At 40.4% G+C, this 25,149-nt stretch overlaps 1 protein-coding gene across 3 annotated transcripts; it reads left to right on the forward strand.

Moving 5' to 3' along the window:
* The first annotated feature begins 1,477 nt into the window (after window positions 1-1,477).
* On the forward strand, window positions 1,478-24,618 carry POMGNT2 (protein O-linked mannose N-acetylglucosaminyltransferase 2 (beta 1,4-)). 3 transcript variants are annotated; one of them, XM_007434203.3, is made up of 3 exons: window positions 1,478-1,763; window positions 1,872-1,977; window positions 22,363-24,618. In XM_007434203.3, exon 3 carries the CDS (start codon window positions 22,454-22,456, stop codon window positions 24,188-24,190), a length of 1,737 nt encoding a protein of 578 aa, XP_007434265.1. In that variant the 5' UTR covers window positions 1,478-1,763; window positions 1,872-1,977; window positions 22,363-22,453; the 3' UTR covers window positions 24,191-24,618. The 3 variants fall into 3 exon arrangements, with proteins under 3 accessions (XP_007434265.1, XP_007434266.1, XP_088007002.1); XM_007434204.3 differs by lacking the exon at window positions 1,872-1,977; XM_088150876.1 differs by lacking the exons at window positions 1,478-1,763; window positions 1,872-1,977 and adding an exon at window positions 16,917-16,937.
* Window positions 24,619-25,149: the final 531 nt, after the last annotated feature.

Consider the following 25,149-nt stretch of genomic DNA (forward strand, 5'->3'; position numbering starts at 1 on the left):
TTTCTTCCACTGCTGCCCGCCAGTTCCATCCTAGATGGGAATTCTTGGGATGGCTTGTCCCATCCAACTATTGTTTTATTCTTCTTCTTAGTGACCCAATGGGAACTGCTCTGGCAGCCTTGTCTGAACAGTGGGATGGATAACAGCCATTAAAATGAAATAAAATAAAGTGCTTCCTATTAGGAGACTAGGTGTTTATGTATATGTATCTAAACCAAACAAGCTGTGGGGGGATGCAATGTTCAGCTATTAAAAACTAAGTTTTCCCCAGATAAGCATCAAGTTATCAGGGCCAAACACTTCAGCAGTTAAAGGCTGACATTAATTTACTGGAAAGATGTTTAACTATCTTGTCACCTTGGGAATATCTAATTATGCATACAAACAGTAGCTAATATAAGACAGTGTTTGAAGGCTCTGTTGGTTGCTCTCATTCATTTATTGAGCAACAGGGCTGAATACTTTTTGATTTCCTGATGAGGTAAATTCCTTCTCACCAAAAGAGCAATATTCAGAATCAGCCCAACATCTTGTTGCCTGAGGAGAAGGACAAGATAGTCCTCCTGCGTTCCGGCAGATCGGCTGTTCAATCTTTGTTCAACTCCTGAGAAGGGACGATATCTCTCACCGTGTTGGATGGCAGCATCCTAGCTCAGAAGTATCTATGGGGCAACCTAAGTGAAACATTCAAGTCTGTCCTCCAACACTTTGTTGCCACTTCCCACCCACAACACCCATCCCCTGAAGCAAATGCCTCTCTGGGTACAAGTGGTGGGCCAACCAATATTGGCAAATGAGCAGGTGAAAGATTTATATGCTCTAAAGAGAAAACAGACATAGAGGTTTAAATAGGTTTTTATTATGCTATCTTATTGTAATAGAATGTTGCTGTCCAACTGATCATTGATCAAATAAATTGATGACGATGACAATGACGATGGACATATAGCAGGAGACGGTGACATATGAAAGTCAACATTGCAATTTTCTTTTAATCCTGGGAACTTCTGTAGTCACAATTATCTTGTAGTGGTAACTCTTCCATATGTTCCCAATCATTTATTGAGAGTTTTTGTTTTGACTTCAAAAAATGTTGAGGAAGGAAAAATGAAATAGAAATAGCAGAAGATATTCTGACTGGTAACCCCAGGGGCCTTCAGGGATGCCCCCTCATTTTTAAGGCTTACATGTAGATAAGGCATGGCCGGAGAAAACTATACATGTTGCTGCAACTGATAGGACGTGGCTCAGATTTTCAAAAACATTGTTGGCTACCTGTTCAATCTAATATCTGCCTACCGAAAGTAAGTCCAATGGAACTTATTCCAGGGTAAGCCTGAACATATTCTGCACGAGGATTTGCAACGCACAAAACAAATAAGCTCCTCAGGTGTATATATATACAAAACAAGACACTAATGGGCAGAAAGAAAACTACAACCCCCAGGATGCAACGTGGCAGCCATGCCGGGACCGAGCATGAGCATAGGTGGGTCCTGCCTGGGAGCAGCGCCGGCCGAAAAGAAATGGTCATAAACAAGAGAGCGATTCCAGCACACTTGCTCTCGCGTAGGCGGAGAAGCAGCCGGAAGGAGAAGGACCCTCTTCCAGTGACTGCGGGCCGCCGCCGCCGCCGCTGCATCGGCGTCGGGCGAGGCAAAGTTATGCGTCCCCACTAGCGGGCGGAGAGCCTGCTGCTGAAACAGCGGCCGGGCAACAACAGGGCGAGAACTGCTGCAGTGTCCTAGGAAGCGCTGCAGGAGGTGAGGAGCTGGGCTGGTCTGTAGCGGGCCGGTTCTTTTCGGGACGGGGGCAGCGGGGAGGACGGAGGGACGGATTGCATGACGAACAGCACTTTTTCCCGACTGCAGGGTAGCGCTCTGAGACTCACATTCAGACGTGCAGCGAAAGGCAGCTTTTTTGCTCCGCTCTTCTTTGCTCCGCTCTTAGTATTTTGACGGCGTTCAAAAGCAGCTGGTGAGTGAAAAGACCCGTCTTTGTTGTGGGTCCTGCAGTCCTCCCTGGCCTTCTGTTCGTGCGAGGGGGGCTTCGGAGCTGCTGGGGGGGGTGGGGTGGGGTGGGGTGAGCGAGTGCTCTCTGTTCACGAAGTCTCTCTGTTAACTAGCGCCCTGACGTTGAGATTCGGGGTGCTGTAAGTTTGGGGGAACGGAGTTGCCACACGATAGTGGCGTTTAGATTTTTCTTTATAAGCACAGCTTTCTGTAGGGTTGGGTTTAATCAGTCACGCACCATGGGCTTTATAACCTTTGGAAAATGCCAACATTCAAAGCAGAGCTTCTGAAAAGAGAAAGAGATCGCGGGATGGTTCCTCGAGGTTTTCCTTGCTTCACTGAATCCATAAATATATCTGCCAGCATGTTAGAAATTGGTGACCAACTATCTCTTGAGTGTATCACTCCATCCCTTCACCAGGCGTTTCCAGATGTGTTGAACTGCAGCTTCTGTGCTTCCCAGCTGTGGGTGGGCAGTGGGAGTTGCCCGACACATTTGGAGAACATCAGATTGAAAAGAGGCTGCCTGCAGCCAGCGTTGAGGTTCTGTAGTGCAGCTTTTTAGGTGTTAAAGCTGACTTCAAGTTTAACTATATTTGGACCCCATTGTATATTCATAGACTTCACAGTTGAGATCACTGTATTAGATATCTTCAGGAGCTGTTTCTGACATTTACTAATTCCGTGTATCTGGAAAATTGGTTCTGCAAATGAATCTTAAACTGCTATGCATGATGCCATATACTGTATTCTGCTCTGGGTGTTGTTGAGTAAGATTTGGGACCCAACTGTTGACCCATGGGAATAATTTTGTAGAAGGTTCAGATATGAGTAATGGGGGGGGGGGTGCAACCAACAAGAGAAATGCAGTGTTCTCAAATGTATTTAATAATTACCACATGAAAAGCATGTGCTACAGCTGCACATTTTAAGCCATAGAGAAGCATCTGAGATATTGTTGATAATCTATTTGGTAGTATATCCTGTTGAAAGTAGGTTTCAAAGGAAATAGCCCCATGTTGTCGAGTGAGGCAAAGCAAGCTTAGCTGCTATTATCCAGGGAGCAAATCTGTGAACTTCAAAATTCCCAGTTCAGGACTTAGCTCACTAGGAAATTGTGAGTAAGCCGTAACCAAGCTGTGATTTCTCAGCTTTTGATGGGACTTCATTGCAATAATAAAGGAGGGTAGGGAAAGTTCACTGTTCTTGTGCCCTTCTAAAAGAAAAAAGAGTGTGAGCTCCTCACATGGACAGCTGTAGACATCCGTTGGAATGTGTCCTATTAACTGGTATTCAGTTGATGTAGGAATGTGGACACTATTGAATTCCACAGCATTCTTCAAGCCAGGGTGAACAAACAGAGATCAGAAACCAAGGAGAAAACATAGTTTCTACATTTAGCTTGTTAAGGGAAGCCACAAGCTGGGATTCCCAGCTTGGAACTTTGGGGGGATTTCTGTAGCGTATTTATTTGTTGCCACTAGCAATTTAACAAACCAAGAGTAACAAATGAATAAGCTGTAATAAGGGAGGATGGAGGTACTCTAACTTCAGTGATAATTTATTCCATAAAATACATGCGCACCAACTCCATTGCTTTGAACTAGAAATAGTATTTCAGTATAGTACTGTGTGTTGGACCCTGAAAGAATTGCCCTTGTGCCTCTCACGGACCTCTTTGTGCCTAAGCGACCTTCTTCAGATACTTAGCTTAAAGAAATCTTCCCAATACAAATGGGCTACTTTAAAATAATATTAACATCACCTGTGCTTGCTTAAACAACAGAATTGATTTTATTGATCTCCTTTCCAGCAGCAACTCAGGAAACCAGCAACAATAAAGGGAACAAACTGCTGAAATATATTTTTAAAAATTAATAATGTGGCTCTGAAGTATTGAAATAAAAGCAAAGCCTGTATTTATTATTTTGTGTTGCTTATAGCCCTTTGGGAGGGGCGTAACTCCATGATAGAGTGCCTGCTTTATATGCAAAAGTTGAGTCCCCAGCATCTCTAGGTACTTATTTATTCATTGGGTTTTTATCCTACCTTTCTTCCCGGAGCTCCAGGCTGAATCTGTTGCATACCCTTCTCCCACTTTAAGCTTACAACAACTCTGCGAGGTGGGTTGGGCTGAGAGATAGTGACCAGATTTCCCACTGTACTCAAGGCTGCAGAAATGTGTTTAAGGATGGACAGTGCTAAAAATCCTTTGGGGGAGGCAAGGAAGTATCTTCTTGTGCTTCTGCAGATACTGAATGTGTTCAGAAGCAACCACAGTACTTCAGGTAGGATAATATGGAAGAACAAAGCTCATTCTGCTGGAGCCTTTCAAACAAGTGGCCTCAGGCTTCACACTTTTTGTGCTTAAGTAGGAAAGACACATCTGAATAAATACTGCTTTTATAAGTCAAATCTAGAATTGGAAATTGCTAAGTAGGAGAAAAATCTGGTAAACAAAGATGCAATCTCATATTAAGATCTAGAATTAATGATCTAGAATTTTTAGCAAGCTCTTCCAGAGCTTGCCAAAAAGTATTTTTCAGATCAAAGATCATGTTACCTATATTTATGTTTTACATATTTTCTGGAAAAAGTGGCACCAGAAGAAGAGGGCTAACTTTAGCTTGATATACTCTGTGTATGTGTTTTCTAACACAGCTTAGGAAATTTACTGTAAACTTCTACCTGAGCTTTCCATAAGCTGGTGTCTTCCAGATGTTTAGGGTCTAATTCTCCCAGAATTCTCAATGCAGTGTTGACTGCAACTTCTAGTAAGTGTATTCCCAGTGCTCCCAGAGAGCATCAGGTAGAGAACTGATCTTTATGGGTTTTCTAGACGTTACCGAAGGGGATTCAAGCAGACAGTCTTCATATTTAGGAAGCTAATAAATATAAACAACAGCGTCACATTTGACTTAGGGCAGATGAGGTAAATGGAATCACCAACTCTGAAGTTGGTAATTCCTTCACACAACACACCTTCATTAACTGCTACATTTAATGAGGAAACTTTTTCTAACATTCCAAGCCTATCCCCTTTCCTACTTGCATTCTGTCTTGGCCAAAGGAGAATTAAGGTTGCTGTTCCTTTACCTTGTAGTAAAAAGCATATAGCTTCTTCTGATAGCTAAGTCTTCCTGGGTTGACCATACTCCTAGCAGCTACTTTTTCCTGATCTATAGGCAAGAAGGAAGACATCCATTTCTCTGTTTAAAAATGAGCAGAGGCAGAGGCCTTAATGGGAAGCTTTCCGTATTTCCCTTATCTTTTCTATCAGTTTTGGACTTGAGTTATGCATTCTACCCACTGCTTTAAGAAAGAACATTTAGCATACTTACTGATACGGGGAGATTCTTCCCTCTCACTTTCTCTGTTATATTAACTTGCTGCAGACATCGTGCTATAACAATATTGGACTGGCCCTTTCAAAAGAAAGGGTTTTCACAAGTGTGCACCTCTTTTTTTCTCTATTTCTGTTTGCTGGATAATTTTTCAATAGGGAAGTAGATTGTTGATGACAGGTGTGTTTTCTTTAAGCCAGGCAGAAAGGAAGCAGATCTTTAATACCAAGCAAAGTTCGAAGGAAGATGTTGAAGAGATGTTTGGATAACAAAAAATTAAGGGCTTTTTGTTTCTGCATGGCAAATATCTTACATTTCTTAAACTATGAAATATTTGAGTGCAAAGGATTATTTGTTGTATTAACTTGCCACTGCAATTCTGATTAGAAAGTCATTATCATTTTGGAGTGATGTTGACTTCAAAGGGAGGATCAAGCAGATGATTTCTTCAGTTAAAACCAATAAGCTATTTCCAGATTAAAACTAGTTCAATTAAATCTCAGCTAGATCAAAAAGCCAAGTCAATGGTAATTAATCCCATGGATTTTGCTTGGATCCAAGTTCAACTAACTTAATCTGATCCAGTCCACTGAGTTTTAATTAAGTGTTTTTATATGCTTTCACCTATGCTTCACTTAGGATCATGTGTTCCCTATTTGAAAGGCACATTGGCAATGCTCCTCTGAGGAGGTTCAAATGTATGCTTTATCTGGAAGATGCATTTGCACCTGACTTCTCCAGACCGATGCACAGGTGACATGAGACTATATGGTAAGACTTGCTGATCTTTCCAACCCATATTGGAAAATTAGAATTGATCGTGTACTCTGTGTGAGATCACTGTTGCTTTGATCTTGAATTGCTACCTCATTACTGCTGCAAGAAATTAAGGAGCCAGAAGTAATCCTGCCCATTCCAGTTTTCAGTTCTGTATGGTTCTTTAGCTGTGGGCCTTCTTTGCTAACTTCTCATGTTCCTTACTGCAAATGACCCAAATGAATACTGCATATAAGAGGTCTGACTACATCCCTAAATAGCTTCTATTATATCAGAAATCCTCAACCTGTTGGAGCTGGTGAACGGATGTGGAATTTTGAGAATGATTGCAGGCACTCTGACTAAATGGCTATGGGGGGGGGGGGAGTGTGTGCTTGTGCATTCACAACATGGCTGCCACAGGGAACATGCAGTGTAAGAGCTGGAGATACCCATATGATGTAGCCTGGCCAAGATGTGAATGAGCCGCTACACAGGAAGAATGTACAGATCTGCAGGACTCCTACCATTTAATGTATAAGCATGGCTTTGAAGAAAAGAAAACATTTAGCTCAAAGGCAGAATGATTTTGAGGGAATGCAATTGCAAAAACGAAGTGTTCTATCCAGTTCCATAAACACCCTGCCAAGTTTCTCTGAAGCACGCTTCCCCTACCACCTCAGCTTTGAAAAATCACATTCTCTTCTATTATACTTCACTGTAGGTGGGGAACAAGTGAGAACAAGGGGGGAAAAAAACAGAATAGATTAAAGGAATTTCTAAATTGGAAAAGATCTATTCTCTGAATCTTCCCTTTGTATGGGTTGATTATTTACTGAAAAATGTAAATGCATTTCTAGGTTTATGTTTATTCAGGATGCTTGCATATCACCTTTTGATAGAACTCCCAGGATGGCTTATGATAAAATTCAGTAAAAAAGTCAATTTAACTCAAGTAGTTAGGAAGCAGAGCTGCATAAAAATGAGAAATAAGCCTATAAAAATGTAAAGGTTTGCAATGGAATGAAAAGGTTTTTACTGGTTGCTGTTGCATTTTTAAGCTCTTTGGGACAAGAAGCTCTTGTTTTGATTCTTTTACTCAGTTGAAGCTCTTTATAATTGAATGTTTTTTTATTCTTGCTACTTGATTCTCATTATGTCTTTCCAGGGCCTCCAGTTATTACTCTTATTCATGTCCAGAGCGGGAAATGTTGCATTAGCAATGGGCAGGGCTGCTTTATATAACGCTGAGCAACCAGGCTGTGACAGAATAACTTCAAGGATTTCGGGTGTTGGGATTTCTAAGTACAGCATTAAATATGAATAAGGGGGCCCAGTTCTCTCATCCAGAATCATTTCCTTCTCTAATCTCACAAAATAAGCATCAGGGCCCCGCAAATACCTAAATAATGCTTCTGAATAAAGATTCTGTTAATCCACAGGTAATGACAGTGCTGGAAGTTGTGTGGGAAAAACACAATAGATAGAAGAAATGATGATAGGAAGGGAGTCCTAACTCGCTAATGTAGCACAATGGTGATTTCAGATCCAACACAGTATTTGTATCACAGGATAAGCTGTATGTAACAAATAAGTATATTTGGCTTCCAGGCCATGTTAAGAGTTTCTCCTGAAGCAGAGTTCCAAACTATGATCCATAGAGCCCAGGATGTGATTCACAAATCCATGGTCCTGTTGAAGACTTATGACAGCTCCATAAGAAGCTCATCAGCTAAACCAATTTGCACATTGCATTGTAACGTGACTTAAAAATACACAAAGATCCATAGCTTATAGTAGTCTTCTCCAATCTATGTGTTCTCCAGGTCTATCAACTTTCAGAATTCCCAGCTGGCATGGTCACTGCCGAGAATTCTGAGAGTTGGAATGCACCCAGGTTAGAGAAATTTGGCATATAGTCCTGATTGATAGCCAATTGCTTGTAGGAGTCAGTGAGAGTCAGCCCTTCAATTCTCAAGAATGGGCTACCAACCAGTCCTATTGATACAGATACAGGTCTTTACCTCTACATCTCTCACTTCATCACTTGCCCCTAATATAAATAGGCACCATTTATTGTCCAAGCCTTCTGAAATGGTTTACTTTCATTGGTTTGGTTGCTTCAACAAAACCAGCCTTTTCCAATCTGACATTTTCCAGATATTTAAGAACTCCCAGCAGCATTGTCAAAGGACTACAGATTCTGGTTTGCCAAAGATGTAGTAACAACCTTAAGGTGGTAGCCTCCTAGTGTTGGAATGAGAACTATTTGCAGTGCAAAAAGCTCAAGACTTTAATTACAGGTAGTCCTCACTTAGTGACCATTTGTTTAGCGACTGTTCAGAGTTACAAAGGCGCTAAAATAATGACTTACAACCTAAGTTACAACTGTTGCAGCGCTTCCACAGTCATGTGATCACGATTTGGGTGCTTGGTTGCCCTTATGACGGTTGCAGTGTCCTGGGATCACATGATCGCCATTTGCAACTTGTCAAGCTGGCTTCCGGCAAGCAAAATCAGTGGGGAACTGCATGATTTACTTAACAAGTGTGTGATTCACTTAATGAACATGGTGATTTGTTTAACAACTGCCGCAAAAAAAAGGCCGTAAAATCGGGTCTGGTCGTGTGATGATTCTCTTAATGACCGCATTGCTTAACGAACTAAATTCTGGTCCCAATTGTGGTCATTAGGTGAGGACTACTTGTATGTTATGTACAAGACCATTTCTTTAGGCAAAATACGGTTCTGCCATATCTTATTTAATGATAGCAATTCAGCAAACCAATCTTGTTCCCCAAGCAGTGGGGTAGTAGCTTGATAGCACTGTGACTACATTTGAAAATCAAATCCGGAGACGCATTAAGGGAGTGTTTCTGCTCTCCCAACCCACCTACAGCAGCGTTATTGATGTTTCATTATATTGTCTGAGCTGCTTAACGTAATATGTCAGTTTCATCTCTGCTTTTATCCTGGAGGCTTTAATGATGAATAAAGTTAAGCAAATAAAACAAGAAACCTTTCAGATAGGTTTGGCTCCACAGTCCCTGTCCTGATGAATAAACAGGCCTTCCCTCGCCCGACCCTGCAATTTTCTAGCTGTCAAGGGTTGTGAAAGGGACCTTGCTAGCTGTGGGGCTATAAATTGCTGCATGTGGATGCCTAATAGATTCAGAGATGCTACCTCCAAAGGGGTTTCTAGCTCTCTTTTCATCATGTGTAGTGATTCATGCTGATTCCAAGAAGTAAATTTTATGTAGCTTCTTACCTCTTACCATCCAGTAGCCATCTCTGCATTTTGTGCCTCTGACCCAATCTTCATTCCAGCAGTGTAATATGGAAGGGGACACTTCTGTGCATTTAGATATGGGGCTGCTGCTTCACCTGCAAATGGGGACAAGGGAGGGAGGTGTATTTCAGCAAATAATTGGTCCATTATACTGCTGGCCTCATTTTTTTTTTTTACAATCCTTTTTAAAGATCGGTTTAAAAATCGGCATTGATTTGCACAGCCTATCTTTTCCTGAAACACAGAGCTTTTGTTTGCAATTCCCTCTGACATACGTAGTTAACATAAATTTCCAGAGAAACTTTTTAAATGCAAATTTTTCTTTTTTGCTATTTTTGTTGGGTAAATAGCTTTGATGTGCATATTTGTATTCCAAAATGTCAACTTTAAAACAAAATGTAAATATTCCATTATGTTATAGCATGCATCCCCTTGCAGGTACATCTTTCGCAAGCCTTTTTTTTTTTTTTTTTGGAGAGGGGGATGGGACAATTTTTGGCAGAGGAAGATGGATTTTAGTGGACTCCATCCAATGAAGCTGTGCATCCTACAGTCAGGTCCATTTAGCAGATCTTGCAAATTGCTTCCAAATAAACCTGCAGTCAATTTCCTTGATAATTCTAGGGTAGGAACCCAGTTTAAAAAAACACACACCAAAAAAGATAGAGATTTTTTCTACACAAGCACATCTTAAAGGCCAACTAAAGTAGTGTATTTTTGGAAAGCCAATCTTTTAGTTTAAGGCCAGGATGATATTTAAAGTAACGCATGGTGTCAAAGTACAGAAGCGCTTTCGCACAGTTCAGTGTGTTTCAGCCATATTGAAAGAGCTGTTAAAGAATATTCCATATGCAGCCTGAATCTGTCCAAGTAGTGAGGGCATTATCGACTCAGCAGCTCACTTTATTTTGTGCCAAATATCCTGCAAGTCTTATAACTCCCTGCTGATTAATTTTCGGGGTTGCTCAGATTCATTTTATCTTCATTTAACTTCTTTAAATGTTGCAAAATGTTGTTTTATTGCATGTAGTATTCTTGACTCTTCCATCTTAGTTCTGTTCTGTTCACTGTTACTTTGTCTTCTTGTAAATTTTTACAGCTTTATTGTTTCATTATCTCAGATTTTCAGCTCGTTGACCCTAATAATGCAAGTATCAAGCACCTTACCTCTCGTTGCCCCATAAGTGCTGGAATTAAATCTGTTAGGACATGGCTGGGACTAGAGTTGGAGCTTCAGCATCTCTGGAATCACCAAGTCAGGGAATGCTGCTGTATCTTACTGCACCATATTTGTTATAAGTCACTTTACTTGTAGGTCAGAATGCTCCGATATCACATCTGAGGCATCGGTTCAAATGGCCATAGTCTATTTTAGATATACTGTACCTCCACCCAATTAGGAGGGTTTATCATGAAGAATAGTGTGATGTGGAATCTTGCCATTTTTGATAGGGGAAGAAAGTATAGGGTAGTATTTGCTATTTGCAAATGGGTATCAAGGGCAAGCTTGGAATCCTTGACCTTGTCTTTTCCATATGGCTTCAAAAAGTATCAGGTCCCCAAATGCTGAGTGGATCTCATTAATGGTTCATCTAATAAATAAATTATGGCCAGTGCTTTATTGTAGAACAGTTGCATTCTAAAAGGTAGAGGGTGCATTATTGCTCGGGTTGCAAATGTGATTGGTCATAAATGACTGCTTGGTTATTTCCTTCCCAGTTTAAAAATAAACAAGTCAAGTCATTCATTTTAAGTTTGCTTCAGTGTACATTGATATAAGTGTTTATGTTTTCTTGATCACAACAGTGCAATTTAACGAACAAGCTTAACTGGAAATGGGCATGCACATGTCTATTACTAGAATCTTTAAAAATATTGTCATCTCTTTTGGAAAATTTATTCCAAGAAGGAAAGGGATGGGAGAAATTCAGATCAGTTTGCTTGCAAAACCCATCCATAGCTTAGTAGTAGGACATACACTTGTCAGGCAGCAAGTAAATCTATGGGTGATAAATCCTTTCCTTGGGAAGTTACCCTGTTGGGTTAGATCAGAGATAAACCATCTGGGAACCTCCAGATGTTTCTCCTGCTGGCAAGGCCAGTCTTGAGGAACTGGAATTTATACAAGAATTGAAATGAAGAGTAATGCCTCCAATGTTATAAGTCATCAATAGATGGCAGTACTGATGCACCAAAGCTCTGACATGTTCTTTAGCATCTGTTCTTTGGGGAGTGGATGGGGAGTTGCTATGAGAAAAGGTTGTGTTGCTGTTTGTGAGTACCTACAGTGAGCGCTCATCAGAATGCTTTAAGCAACATGCTGTGACTGAATTTTTGACTGCCAAAGGTGTTCGTCCAATTAAAATTCATCACCAAACGCAGGTTGTGTATGTTGATGACTCATGTAAGTAGTGTGTGTCACCGGGCCAAAAAACCATAAAGATGGTGAACTGCGAAGAGCTGATTCATATGAACAAGAACAAAGTAGATGACCTGTAACATCAACCAATGAGTTTCACATGAAAAAGATTGATGAGTTGTTTAACAGCAATTGATGGATTACTCAAAGGGAAATTGCTGTCAAGACTGGTATTTCACAGGAGCACATGAGTCACATTATTGATATTCTTCAGTATTGGGAGGTTTGTGCAACATAGACTCCTCACATGCTGAGAGCAGAGATGAAAGCTTCAAGAGTTAAAGATTGTCATGCTACTAGAATGAAGGTGAGAAATTTTTTCATAGCATTGTAATAGCCAATGAAACATGAGGTCATCACTATGACCCTGAAACAAAGCATCAGTCCATGGAATATCATTGTGAATCTTCACCTGCAAAAAATCATCATCATCATCACCCAGCTTTCTGCAGGAAAAATCTGGTTAGTTTTTCAGGCTCAGATGGTATAAAACTTCCTTAAACCTGGCACCACTATCAACTCAGAGTAATACATTACAACACTCAAACTTTGAAACAATGATTAAGCACAGTTTGAAAACACAAGAAGGAAATTGCTGCAAGGTGATAGAGCTAAGCCTCACAGTTCACAGACCACCCAAGAGTAAATTGTGAAGTTAGATCTTGCCATACATTCCTGATTTCTACCTTTTCTCCAAATTGAATGAAACCTTCACAAGCATCCCTTTGACTCAAATGAAGAGGTGGACAGGACTGCCAGGATCTGATTGAAGGGACAAAGTGTGGAGTTCTTTCATGACAGCTTTAAGAAGCTTGTCCATTGTTGGCAGAAGTATAGAACCTATGGTGGTGATTATGTGGAGTAATAAGTGCAGGTAACAAAAGAACTCATTTCAAGGATTATTTTCCTATTTCATTTATTAAAATATTCCTATTTAACCAAGTTATGAAGGTGGAGGCATTACTTTTCATTTCACTTTCATAGTTTAGCATCTATGAATCTAGAAAAACCCAGAGTTTCTGTAGATAAATCAGCGGTCAGAATTAGTGGAGGCAGCTTCATCTGGTCATTTTAGCTGCATAATGTTAAATGTATTTATCATGCAGCTATAACAAAGCAGACTACAGATAAAGAATAAAAATAGCAGTTAATACTATAGCAGACTTCCAATGTGTTATAAAGTCAAAACATAAAATAAGGAGCCTTTAAATGAGTAATCCCATAACATATAATAAACATCTATGTGGCTGGTGTGGGTCTTCCGGGCTGTGTGGCCGTGTTCTGGAAGTTTTGTTTCCTAACGTTTCGCCAGCACCTGTGACTGGCATCTTCAGAGTGCAGGAGCACAGACAGGAGCAGTTTTATGTTGTTGTTTTTACTGTTTGTATTGTTTTATTATTACTTATGAGCCACCCAGGGTTATGCTGCATAAGATGGGTGGTTATACAGATCTGACAGAGAGACAGATATAGATAGTTAGGGATGAGGTTGGTGGGTGGGTGGGTAAGTGGATGGATGGATGGATGGATGGATGGATGGATGGATGGATGGATGGATGGATGGATGGAGGTCCAGAATAGTGCAAGCAGCAGCATTTTGGACATGAATCCAAGGGCAGAGTGAGGTAGAGCAACTCTATAGCCACAATCAGAGATGAAATCCAGTCTTTCAAAGACAGGCATCCATATAATTTTAACAAGTTAACCGATTCACACTAAGGATTTGTCAAGCCCTCATTAATGATTATTGGCAGGGCTAAGATTTCCAGCCCAGGGTGTAGGAACCCTGTTGGAGCGAAACTATTCTGGATCTATTCAGTGGCTGGATAAGAAACAGCAACCCTCCTAGATCAAACCAAAGGCCCATCTAATTCTGCACCCTGATTTCCACAGTGGCCAACCAGATGCATAAAGAAAGACTTTTTCACAGCCCTTAGCCTTCAAAGATATGTTGCCTTTGATCCTGGAAGGAGCATGTAACTTTAGTGACTAGTTAACACCATAATTACTAATAGCCTCATCCTTTTATGGATTTGTATAATCCCCCTTTAAATTGGGGGTTGTTCTTCCTTTTGAGTTGGTACATGCTATAACATGGCTAGGCACTGTATGAAGAAGTTCTTCTTTTGGCATATCTTTTAAATTTATTACATTTAATTTTAATGGGTGGCCCTCCATGCTAGTTATAAAAGAGGAAGGTAAACCTCTTTGTTTACACTATTCATAGTTTTATTTACCTCTCATCGTTTCTTCCCCCTTCCTTATCTTTATTCTAAATTTTAAAACTCCAATCTTTGTAACTTTTTCTGATTGAGGAGTTGCTCCAGCCACTTGATCATTTGCATTTTCACTACTTTCCAGTTTTAACAACAACTTGTTTGAAATGCAGTCAGAATGGTATATGGTATTTTAAATGTGATCACCCTGTAGACTTAGAACGACTGAATCTTAGCATTATGTGGAACTCTGAAGGACTGACTCTGTAGGACATGGACATTTTGCTTTCCTGATAGATTATCATCACATTTTATTATTCTGTTCCTTTCCCAATGATCACTGTCATAAATATCTTCTTTCACAGCAGATGCATATTGAGTCAGTATTTTCAGAGCTATCCACCTTAACTCCAAGATCTCCATCTTGGTTATGTGCTATCAGCTGATACCGGATCAGTGATTACCAAAGTTAGGGGGTTATTTCCCAGCATGCATCACTTTAATCTAAATTGCATCATATTGGCCATTTTATGTCCCAGCACATTGAATGTTCCAAAAGGTCAATGTCCAGCCTGTTGCTGATCTTTTTCTTAGCTATCACACTTTCATTTTCAATGCAATGAGGACAGCATTTCTTTTACAACCATAATCAGTTAATGTAAGGAATATGACAGTATGGGAGCCTTCTGTTTCTGTAGATGAAAGCAACCTGTTTGACTCTTCAGATGTCAGCAGGCACGTTCAACTTTCTTTGCAATGAATGTGTGTGATTGTCTTCATGTTAAGAGTTTGTTGAAGAAAGCTAGCTGTAAATTAAAACTAGGTTTCCTAGTGATGGAAATGACTGCTGTGAGATACGTTTATAGATTGACTCTTTCATGGTCTATTCCCTCCCCCCCCCTTTTTTATCTGAATGTTATAATCCTGGGAAGGTTAGATTATGTTCTCTTTCAGGCTATTTTAATCAGCTTTTAAGAAAACAGCAATTTCCTTTTCTCCCCTTCAATAGGACTGCTGATTTATAATTCCTGTGCTTTTTCTTTAGGGATCGATTGATTCTGATGGGCTTGAAACCTTTTAGAAACTATTTGTGCTCACTTCCTTGCTGAAAGCATACGGAAGGCCAGGCCTTGGAAAATGTGGACAGGAGATGTTTAAGGATGTATGATTTTCTCCAGCACCCAACAGTTTTGCCTTAAGAAGTGCCTCTGTGCATACAGCACACTATCTTCTCTGTTGCCTTAGATCAGTCTACTCTGCTGACAAACAGTCTGTGTGTATATTCATTTGATAGGTTACATAAGGATCACCATTAAGACAGATAACCAAATCAGAATTGGGAGGTATCCAGTGGCTGTTCCATATTCATCCTCTGCCTAAGATTTGGCACCTGGATTCTAACACCTAACAGCTCCAGAGCCATCATTCCTTGAAAACCTTCAAGAAAATAGGTCGACCATTTTCCTGCCCTTGTTTGTCTTGCTGGACTGTCCTCTTTTTTTCATTTCAAACCTATTGTTTCTTCCCTTAGCCTTCCCCCTAGTTTGCTCTTACTTCTTCCAGCTGGTGATTGGGATTCTGGGAGTTGTAGTCTAGTATCTCTACAGGCCACTAGAGTAGAAAAGGTTGCTTTCCATTACTGCCCCCTTCCCCGATTTTTGAGTTGTTGCATGCAGAACTGCACTTTTTTCTTGTAAAATTAAGCTTTACTGATGCCAGGACCTATTTGGGTACAATTTGCTGTGAATTCCTTCTAAAAGAGAATTGGACTATATTTTGACACAATTAGACATTTTAGTTCCTGTTTATTTGACATCACTGAATACCCTTCTGTTGATACCACTGGGCAGCCAGTTACGAAAGTGATTCCTTAACCTGCTGCATTATTGCTTGCTCCAAAGACTTTTATCTGTGAGGTACCATTTTAGATTTGCTCCTGCCTTCAGATGAACGAGAAACAAACCAGAAAGTTTTCCATTATGGGTAACAGGTTGAGCAAGCCAGGGTGTTAAGCTATGGTTCTGAAGTGGGGTCAAAATCCTAACTTTTGGGGGAGCTACAGAGCAGCTTAAGAGTCCCTTGAGGTCTCTTGGACTACATCTCTCCTCTTCCTCAGCCTCGTTTCCCGTGTTGGCTGAGGGTTTTTCTATCTACCAGTCCACTTGTATGGGGTCAGTGCACCCTATTCCTGAAAGGTTACAATCTAAGTTATTAATTTTTGGCAGGAGTTGTGTGTTTGTGAATGTGGGTGGGTATGATTTGTAGACCAACAAATAGCCCTTCCTTTCCTGTAGAAAGAGTACAGTGTTGTTTGTCTTGGGCTGATTCTCTGATCGTTTGAGGTAGAGTAGCTTTTATAAAGAGCCAGGAGACTCAAATCGAAGCAATTCCCCTTTTTTCTTTTTTGTTCTCGTGGCTAATGTTCTGTCTCTGTCCTTGTCTTTTGTTTGGTTTTTCTCTGGCCTGGCCTGGTCTGTGCACAGGCCTGCCTGCCTGCCTCTCTTTTTAATTGCCTCAGGGCATAACAAGCTTCCTGTCCAACTCCCAGCACATTTTTTAGCTTTGTAAAAATGTCCCTAGGCAAACTGTTTCACCCTCCCTGCCCTTTGCAAGCTTTTCAGGAACGCTGCAGCAGTCACCCCCGGCTGGCCAGGCCAACCTCTCGGGGAGGAGGGGAGTCCGCTGGAGCAATCAGCCACCCCTGACAGACGGAGCTCGCTCAGAGAGCCTTTCCAGAAGCGGGCAAGAGGATCCCTTTGGAGCTGTAGATGAAACCCAAGCTCCTGCTTTGGCAGCTCTATTGTGGGGGGCGGGGGGGGGGGGCGGGAACATATGGAGAAAAACTGCCAGGGATTTTCTTTAATCTCTTCAGGGGATTCTCTCCCTCTCTGGGAAGACAAAGGTGAGAACTGATAAGCCATCTCCTTTGCCAAAGCTGGCTCAGGTGTGCATTTGTATATGGCCTGAAACTTTAATCTGACTGTATTTGTATTTCTGCAGCTGCTAGAAATTAGTAAGTTTCCCTGGTGAGTGTTAATAGGAGTTAATACTATTTGAGCCGTACTAATTTACACATGCAGTCCTTCAGTTCTGCTGTCTGTTTGGGCTGTTTTTTAATACTGTGTTTTATATTGTTGTTGATGATGATTGTCTATGCGCACGCCCTCATTGCAGAGTTTTTCACCAAGCCACGTGTACTTTACATTTTTCCCCCTCCAGGTTGAAGGAAGAATGGTTAAAAAGTCTGGGTTGGGATTTTTGTTTTCAGATTTGGTTTTCTGTGGTCAAATTTTACCCAACATGTAGAGATTTTTGTTGATACACATACTACAATGCTCCAAAAGGCGTTGGATTACCTTCCTGTCACCTCCAGCTGGTATGGTCTGCTGGAAAGTAATAGGGGTTGTAGTCCAATACGTTTGGAGGGCATCAGATGGCTTTTAAGTATTTCCATTGATGTGGTATCCAACCCCGTGGGGCCTTACGGGAAATGTATTGGATAGGAAACAGACTTAAGCGTAGCCGTATCTTAATCTGATCTTAAAATTCCATGCGGGCAGGTCATATTTTGTGGCTTGACTAAGGAGATGAAATTAAGCACGCAGGTATCTTAGAGATAGTTAACGCTTATTGTTACAGATGGGTTCATGCAATTTTAAATGTTTTACAACTTACTTTTTCAGATTTGTCTTTATATCTTTAACATGTATTCGTTTGTCAGAGTTTCATTATTGATGTTCAATTACTTTTAGAGCTAATGGACTTGCAGGCCAAACCTGTGAAGCTGTTTGGAAGTAAAGCTATATGGAGTCCAATAGGACTTATTTTCAAATTTAGCTACAGTACCTGTGATTGCAGCTTTAGTTTTATTTTAAAATGTTTATAATGACTTGTTTATTGCAGTTATTTATGTAGTCTTTCGTAGAAGTGCAACAGATAAAACTGTTTCTTTCATAGCACTATCTTTCCACACTGAGTTTCAGCTTACTATTAACTGTTCAGTCCATTGGTCCTGTCATCTTAATTGGATCTGGAACTGAAAATATTTGGAGATCTGCCTGAAAAGGGCAATTGTGTTAAAAATAATTTTGGAAGCTAAGGCTGCATTTAAATGTCCCAATATCTTTGGTTGTTGTGATGGGAATGTCCCTCCCTTGGGAGAGCTGAAGGAATTACTTTGGTTCTAAGTGAAGCAGAATTTAATGTTTTGAGATTAACATAATTTGTGATCATAAATCAGCTTCAAACCATACTTCTGGGTTGTGAACTTGTAATCATAGTTAAAGTTAACTAGAAATTGCTGCACTAATACATGCCCAACTGCAGTTAACACAGGAGAGCAGGAGGGGGTGGTCAAGAGCCACATTTTTAACCCACCAAGGATATGGCAGTATGAAATGGTAACATCACTGGAAGCAGTTGAGACAGAATTGAGGGACCTTTTCTTCACTTTGTGAGGGCATGTGTTTTAAGCCACTGGAGATTTAATGCACCCATTTTATTGATTTAAAACAAAAAGGAGAAAATTTTGCCACAGGAACTTAGAGATTTGCTACCAAATATTGGTCACACAATTTAGGAAAAATAAAAAAATGGTCTGGGCGCTGCATATATGAGAGATGGTTATCACCTAAAATATAGACAAACCCTTTGAACTCCTTTCTAGAGAACTTGAATGTGTTTGTTCAAGGATGAGCTAAGATCAGATTTAACATGACATCCAAGCTGTACCCTTTCTGGATTCTGTGCAGTCCTGTTAATTAACAGTTGAATTGCTTTGGGCATAATTAGGGAGAGACAGCTCTAATCCTCTATTTTTCTGATGGAAATGAAATTAGTAACAGCAATGGCTTATTTTAGTAATTCTACAGTGTACCTGTTGGCTGGTTGAATTGATTTTGCTTTATTTTAATGGTTGATATTTTTTGTTAAGGTGATTGTGTAAAGTGCCCCTTTCCCCTTTCACTTTTTTAAAACAATCAGCATAGTGACACGTACAACTTATCACCAGAATAAATGTGCTAGCTAGACAGGGCTTAAGAGAGAAGCAAAAGCATCTTGCAACTGTCTTATCAGTGAATTCATATTGATACTTTCAAAACAAAGAAATGCTGAGGCACTTGATATCCCCTCCTTGGTAATTACATTGTCAAAAAACTGATATATATTACATGTTGACTCATCAGCTTTTACAAACATTCACAGTCTAAACCATTTTCTTAACTCATTCACTGCAGTTCTAAGCCATGATGTATAACTTAGATTTATATGTGAACTGGACCACTCTGCTCGTTCAACAAATCGTGATTGCAACAAACCATGACTTAATACATTGAGTGCATCCAGCCAGTTAGTTACAGTATTTCCCATTGAACTCAGTGGGCTCTCTTCATTATTAAGCTGTCCCACTGATTTCAGTCGGATGCAGGACCAGATTTGGTGGGGTGCTGATTAAGCCCTCTCCAGCCCCCCCCGCCAGACTTGATAAGGTAGGGGGGTGGCCAGATTGGAAGCAGTGCTATCCAGTATTCCCTCAGACCATTGCTGGCTCCTGTAACACAGTTTGGTGCCCTCCAGATGTGTTAAACATCAGACTTCATCATTCCTCTTCTGTCTAGAAATTACAGAAGTCCAGTACATCTGGAAGGCACCAGACTGAGAAGTTTGTTGTAAAGAGTAAGACAGATGGTATTTTCTTTTTCACTAACTGCCTTTCTGACAACCAGCAACACTAGAAAAATATTCCAATGCTTTCCTTTTCAGACATAAACAGTTTATTATATATATGGGGGTGGGGGGAGGAAAGTGATGGAGACCACTAGCAGTGGTAGTCCTGACATTTGTCCCACCATCCTGGTTGCTGACTAGATGAGACCTAGGTCCAAGTAGCTTGATTTGAATCCAACCCTATTACTATATTTATTACATGGATATGAAGATGCTTTAAAAGCACCTGTTCTTAAGTAATAAATAAAAAAAGTTTGGCCAAAGCCATAATTTAGGTGTATCTCTAAGGATTTCTAATCAGTCCAAATTTCTATGCAGTGCAGACTGTATCTGTTTCTTTATTCAGATATAATCATATTAAGCACAACATAGTAAATGTGTGCTAAATTCTATGAGGCTTTTTTCAAGGGAGAGAGAGAGAGAGATCTGGATAACTGTGATGTTTGTTTGTATCCATAAATTTGTCTCTAACGTGTTTTTAAAATCCAATATTTCAAGACTACAGAATAAACAATGAGTAAATAGGTATACAATACATTGCTAAGAATTAAGTCTCATTTTATACTCATTTTATACTCATATAGGCATAATTATGCCTAGCCTATTTGTACTTACCTAAACATAAGTCCTACTGAGTACAGCAGATTTACTTCTGAGTAAGCATGCATAGATTGTAATATTATGAAGTAATTGTTCAATGGGATATTAATCCATGTCCTGTTCTCTGTTCACTGACTTTCCTGTCCCTTTCCTTTCAGATGCAGATATAGTTTAAAATTTGTTACTATCCCTTTCCAAATCTTGATGTGTTACAGACTGATGTGTTACATTCCTGAAATACATCAAATGGTGGGACTTGTATCCCTGTGTGGAATGATGAGGCTTCCTAGAAATTCTCAGAATATCTTGATAGAGAAATGTAGAAAAACAAATGCTATCCTCAACCCATTATAGTAAAATATTTGTATATGTGATTGTATGCAGAGGGATTACAGATCATTAACATATACTCTTATTTTATGTATTTGTATTTATTATTGAATTTATATTCCACTTTTCAATTTGTTCCAACATTCAAGATGTATTATTTTTATTATAATTGTGCTTTTGACATAAAGTCATCTTCCCTTCCTACAGATGGGATTGAAATCCCTGGAGATTCCAAGCAGGATTATGACTTTCACTCCAAACAGATCAATATTAATTTATTGGACTTCTTCACTCCCTCCTCCTCTACCTCTTTCTTTTGTCCTTTCCTACTGCCACTCAGCCAGTCTGGTGACAATCAAATAGTTTCCATAATCTCCCTATAGCGCTCTAATTGCAGTAATACACCATTTCATTAATAATGTGCTCAGGTTTTCATTAAAAATTCACCTTACTGAACCAAAACCCTGGAAAATCTACTCTGTTGGAGATGCTATATTGATACACAAAGCGAAGCATGAGCATTTTTCTGCTCTTTCAAATGGCCATAACTAGGGTTTCAAAAAGGTAGAGCCCATTTATAACATCAATATGAAATGAGAGAGCAAGATAATGAGAATGCTTTCAGGGTTTGCATGACGCTGCTTCCCCTAAGTGTATTCATAGCCACAGTTAGGGGTGTTATTAGGACACTGGTTGTCTTGATTTGACTTTTTATCATATGGCATTGGGAAGCAGTTGCCCCTCTCCTGTAACACTTGCTATCTCTAATTCAGTGTTTCCCAACCTCAGCAACTTTAAGAGGTGTGGACTTCAGCTCCCAGAATTCCCCAGCCAGCATGCTAGCTGGGAAATTCTGGGAACTGAAGTCCACACCTCTTAAAGTTGCTGAGGTTGAGAAACACTGCTCTAAACCATATGGTAGAACTCAGCTAAGATAGATTGTTCTTTTTTCCTGTCCAGCTTGTCTTTGGCTGACCATTTTAGAAGTTTCTCCATTGAAAACACAGGAGACTCAATTTCCTGCCTGGATCCATCACCTCCTTCTGCAGCAGATTCTCTGCAGTTTCTTGGCACTTACTCTGCTAATGTGATGGATGCAGGGATAGTATTATCGAAACTCTGCTGTAGAATGTCCCTGTTTGGCTGGCGTGTCCATTAGGCAGTAATTCTATACATACTTAAGTGGCCATAAGTCACATTCAAACTCAAAGCTTCTCCCCCCCACCCCCACTAGTTTTCTTGCTGCAAGAAATATGGTACAAAAAGAAACACAAATCACATAGCTGGTTTGGGACAAAAGACTGTCCATGTGGCTATAAGTAAACCACCTTTCCTAAAAGATGTCCACAGGTGAAGTTTTATAATCGTGCTTTAAGAACAGAAATTATTTGTGTATAGCATCTATTTATCAGGCTGTAATGTAACATGTATTTTTGTTTAGAGAGCAGCATTGCTAAAATTAGAGTGGAATCTGTTTGGGGCAGCTGTTTCAAAGAATATTTTTAAACATTATCTGAAGACCTTCCTTCTTGCATAAAAGCTAAAGAATTTATCAATGGGGGGCAGGGGGGGCGGGGAAGAGAAGCCATTACTCCTTTACAGTAACATAATTAATTTTAGAGGAACATTATAGCCATAACTGTGTTTTTGCTCTTACCTTGTTTTTTTAGGTCTCTGCTCCATTATGATAAAGAAGACTGAGAATGCCTCCCTCTTCCATAGTGTTCACCACCTGCCCACTTGCTAGGACCTGGGTCCAGAATGAACATAGCAGCAGTGTTTAACGCCTTGCTAGTGTGTGTCCTTGCTGCTGTGCTGTGGAAGTATATCAAGCTGCACGACCATGTCATTGTGCTGGAAGAGGAGTTAGTCCTCATGCGTCAGTCCCAGGAACTCTCTCAGGTCCGCATTGACTATCATGCCGCGCTTCAAGCTCTGGTAGAAGATGGCACCAAGATGGTGTGCACTGGCAGGATGCACACTGACCGTATCTGCCGTTTTGAGTCTCTCTGTTATTCCACCGAGGCAGAAGAATTTGTCTTCTTCCATAGCAGTTCTTCTGTCATGCTTCCAAACTTGGGGTCCAGAAGATTTCAGCCTGCCCTGCTTGATCTCTCCTCAGTGGAGGACCATAATACCCAATACTTCAATTTTGTAGAACTGCCTGCTGCAGCTCTGAAATTTATGCCAAAGCCTGTCTTTGTTCCTGATGTAGCACTGATCATGAATAGGTTCAACCCAGATAACTTGATGCACGTTTTTCATGATGATCTCCTTCCAATTTTCTATACAATGCAGCAGTTCCCGGATTTGGACTTGGAGACCAGACTGTTCTTCATGGAAGGCTGGGGTGAAGGATTACACTTTGAGCTATACAGATTGCTTAGCAGCAAGCAACCACTCCTAAGAGAGCAGCTTAAAACTCTTGGGCGGCTCCTGTGCTTCACCAAGTCATATGTGGGTCTGTCTAAAATCACAACCTGGTATCAGTATGGTTTTGTTCAGCCCCAGGGGCCAAAGGCCAACATCCTGGTCTCTGGCAGTGAGATCCGACAGTTCAAAACATTCATGATGGAAAGGCTGAATGTGAGCTTGGAAGGAATACCTGGTGAGGAATATATCATAGTATTCAGCCGAACCATCAATAGACTAATCCTAAATGAGGCAGAGCTAATTTTGGCACTTGCCCAAGAATTTCAGATGAAAACCATTACTGTTTCCATAGAAGACCATACATTTTCAGAGATTGTACGCTTGATTAGCAATGCATCCATGCTTGTCAGTATGCATGGAGCTCAGCTTGTGTTGTCTCTCTTCCTGCCAAGAGGAGCCACTGTTGTGGAACTCTTTCCTTTTGCTATAAATCCTGAACATTACACACCTTACAAGACATTATCTACCCTTCCTGGCATGGACCTTCAGTACATTTCATGGCAAAACACTGAAAAGGAGAATACTGTGACTTATCCAGACAGACCCTGGGATCAAGGAGGAATTGCCCACTTAGACAAAACAGAACAGGAGCGCATTATAAAGAGCAGTGAGGTTCCCCGGCACCTGTGTTGCCGAAACCCAGAATGGCTTTTCCGTATCTACCAGGACACCAAAATTAACATTGCTTCTCTGATCCAGGTGATCAGGCAAACAGTGAAAACCAAACCAGGACCTAAGAAGCAAAAGTGGACTAGTGGCCTCTACCCAGGCAAAGTTAGAGATGCCAAATGCCAAGCTTCTGTCCAGGGTACCAGCGAAGCTAAGCTTTCTGTATCTTGGCAAATCCCTTGGAACCTGAAATACTTGAAGGTCAGAGAAGTGAGATATGAAGTTTGGATACAGGAGCAAGGAGAAAATACGTACATGCCTTACATTTTGTCCCAGCAAAACCATACATTTTCAGACAACATTAAGCCATTCACGAACTACCTGGTGTGGATCCGCTGCATTTTCAACAAAAATCTCCTTGGGCCCTTTGCAGATGTGTTGGTGTGCAGCACATAATTGTTCTCTAGCAACTGGCTTCAAAGAAGGCAAGCCCAACCATGATGTCTTGTAGTTTACAGAGGATGAATAAGAACTTGCAGACCATGTTAGTGCCTACGTGTCCATTTTATTGCATTCTGAATGTCTTCTCTGCTCTGTGTAACATTACATCCAGTTGGTAGATAAACTCTCTTAATTCTTTGAAGGGGCAACAGGCATGAGGCTACAAAATCAGAGTGGAGTAATTGTTTTATCTTGATTGTTCTATGAACTTTGCTCTCTCTCTTTTGTGTGGTAAATATTTGGAGGCTAGCTTTATACTGGAATCTGGTTATGTCACTGGATGTACAATTTTTAATTTATTATTTTTTGTTTGTTTCCCCAAAGGTCTGTATCCCAGAGCAAAAATTTGGTACCAGAATATTTATTAAACTGTTGAAAACTTATTCCAGCACCTCTTTTTTTGTGTTTGAGATTTATGCATAAAATAGAACTCTACTGAAATTGAATAGAAGGGGATCAAGTTTGATATGGTTGAAGAAGCCAACAAAATATGAAGTTTCAAAAAGGGCTGAGAAGGAGAAGGATGAAAAAAAGTCCTCCAGTGCATTCATATGGGAGAAGCAATTGTCCGCTGGCTCAGGTTACTTTTTCCTCCATTCTAAGTCCTTTCCTGGTCATACAACCTAAGGCAGAGCTGTCACTAAGGAGTTGGAAAGAATTCCAGAAATCCTGCTCTGGATGTTTTCCCTAACTTGCTTTTTGTTGCATTGCTCTATATTCCTATTTTTGTAGGAAGTATTCTCCATGGGTCCAATGATGTTGGGCATCCTTTCTGCCCAAACTCAATGCCTAGGGATGAATATCTGATAAAAAATATGACAAGTCCATGAAGGTGGTAGATCTTTGTTCACTAGAATTACAAGAGAAACCCTACAAGGAAACACGGATGTAACTGTTGAGATATTTAACATTTC

This window comes from Python bivittatus, unplaced genomic scaffold (assembly GCF_059951505.1).
Source record: "Python bivittatus isolate LINGU-HERP-01145 unplaced genomic scaffold, Pbiv_v1 ctg000610_np1212, whole genome shotgun sequence".
In the NCBI taxonomy this organism is placed as follows: Eukaryota; Metazoa; Chordata; class Lepidosauria; order Squamata; family Pythonidae; genus Python; species Python bivittatus.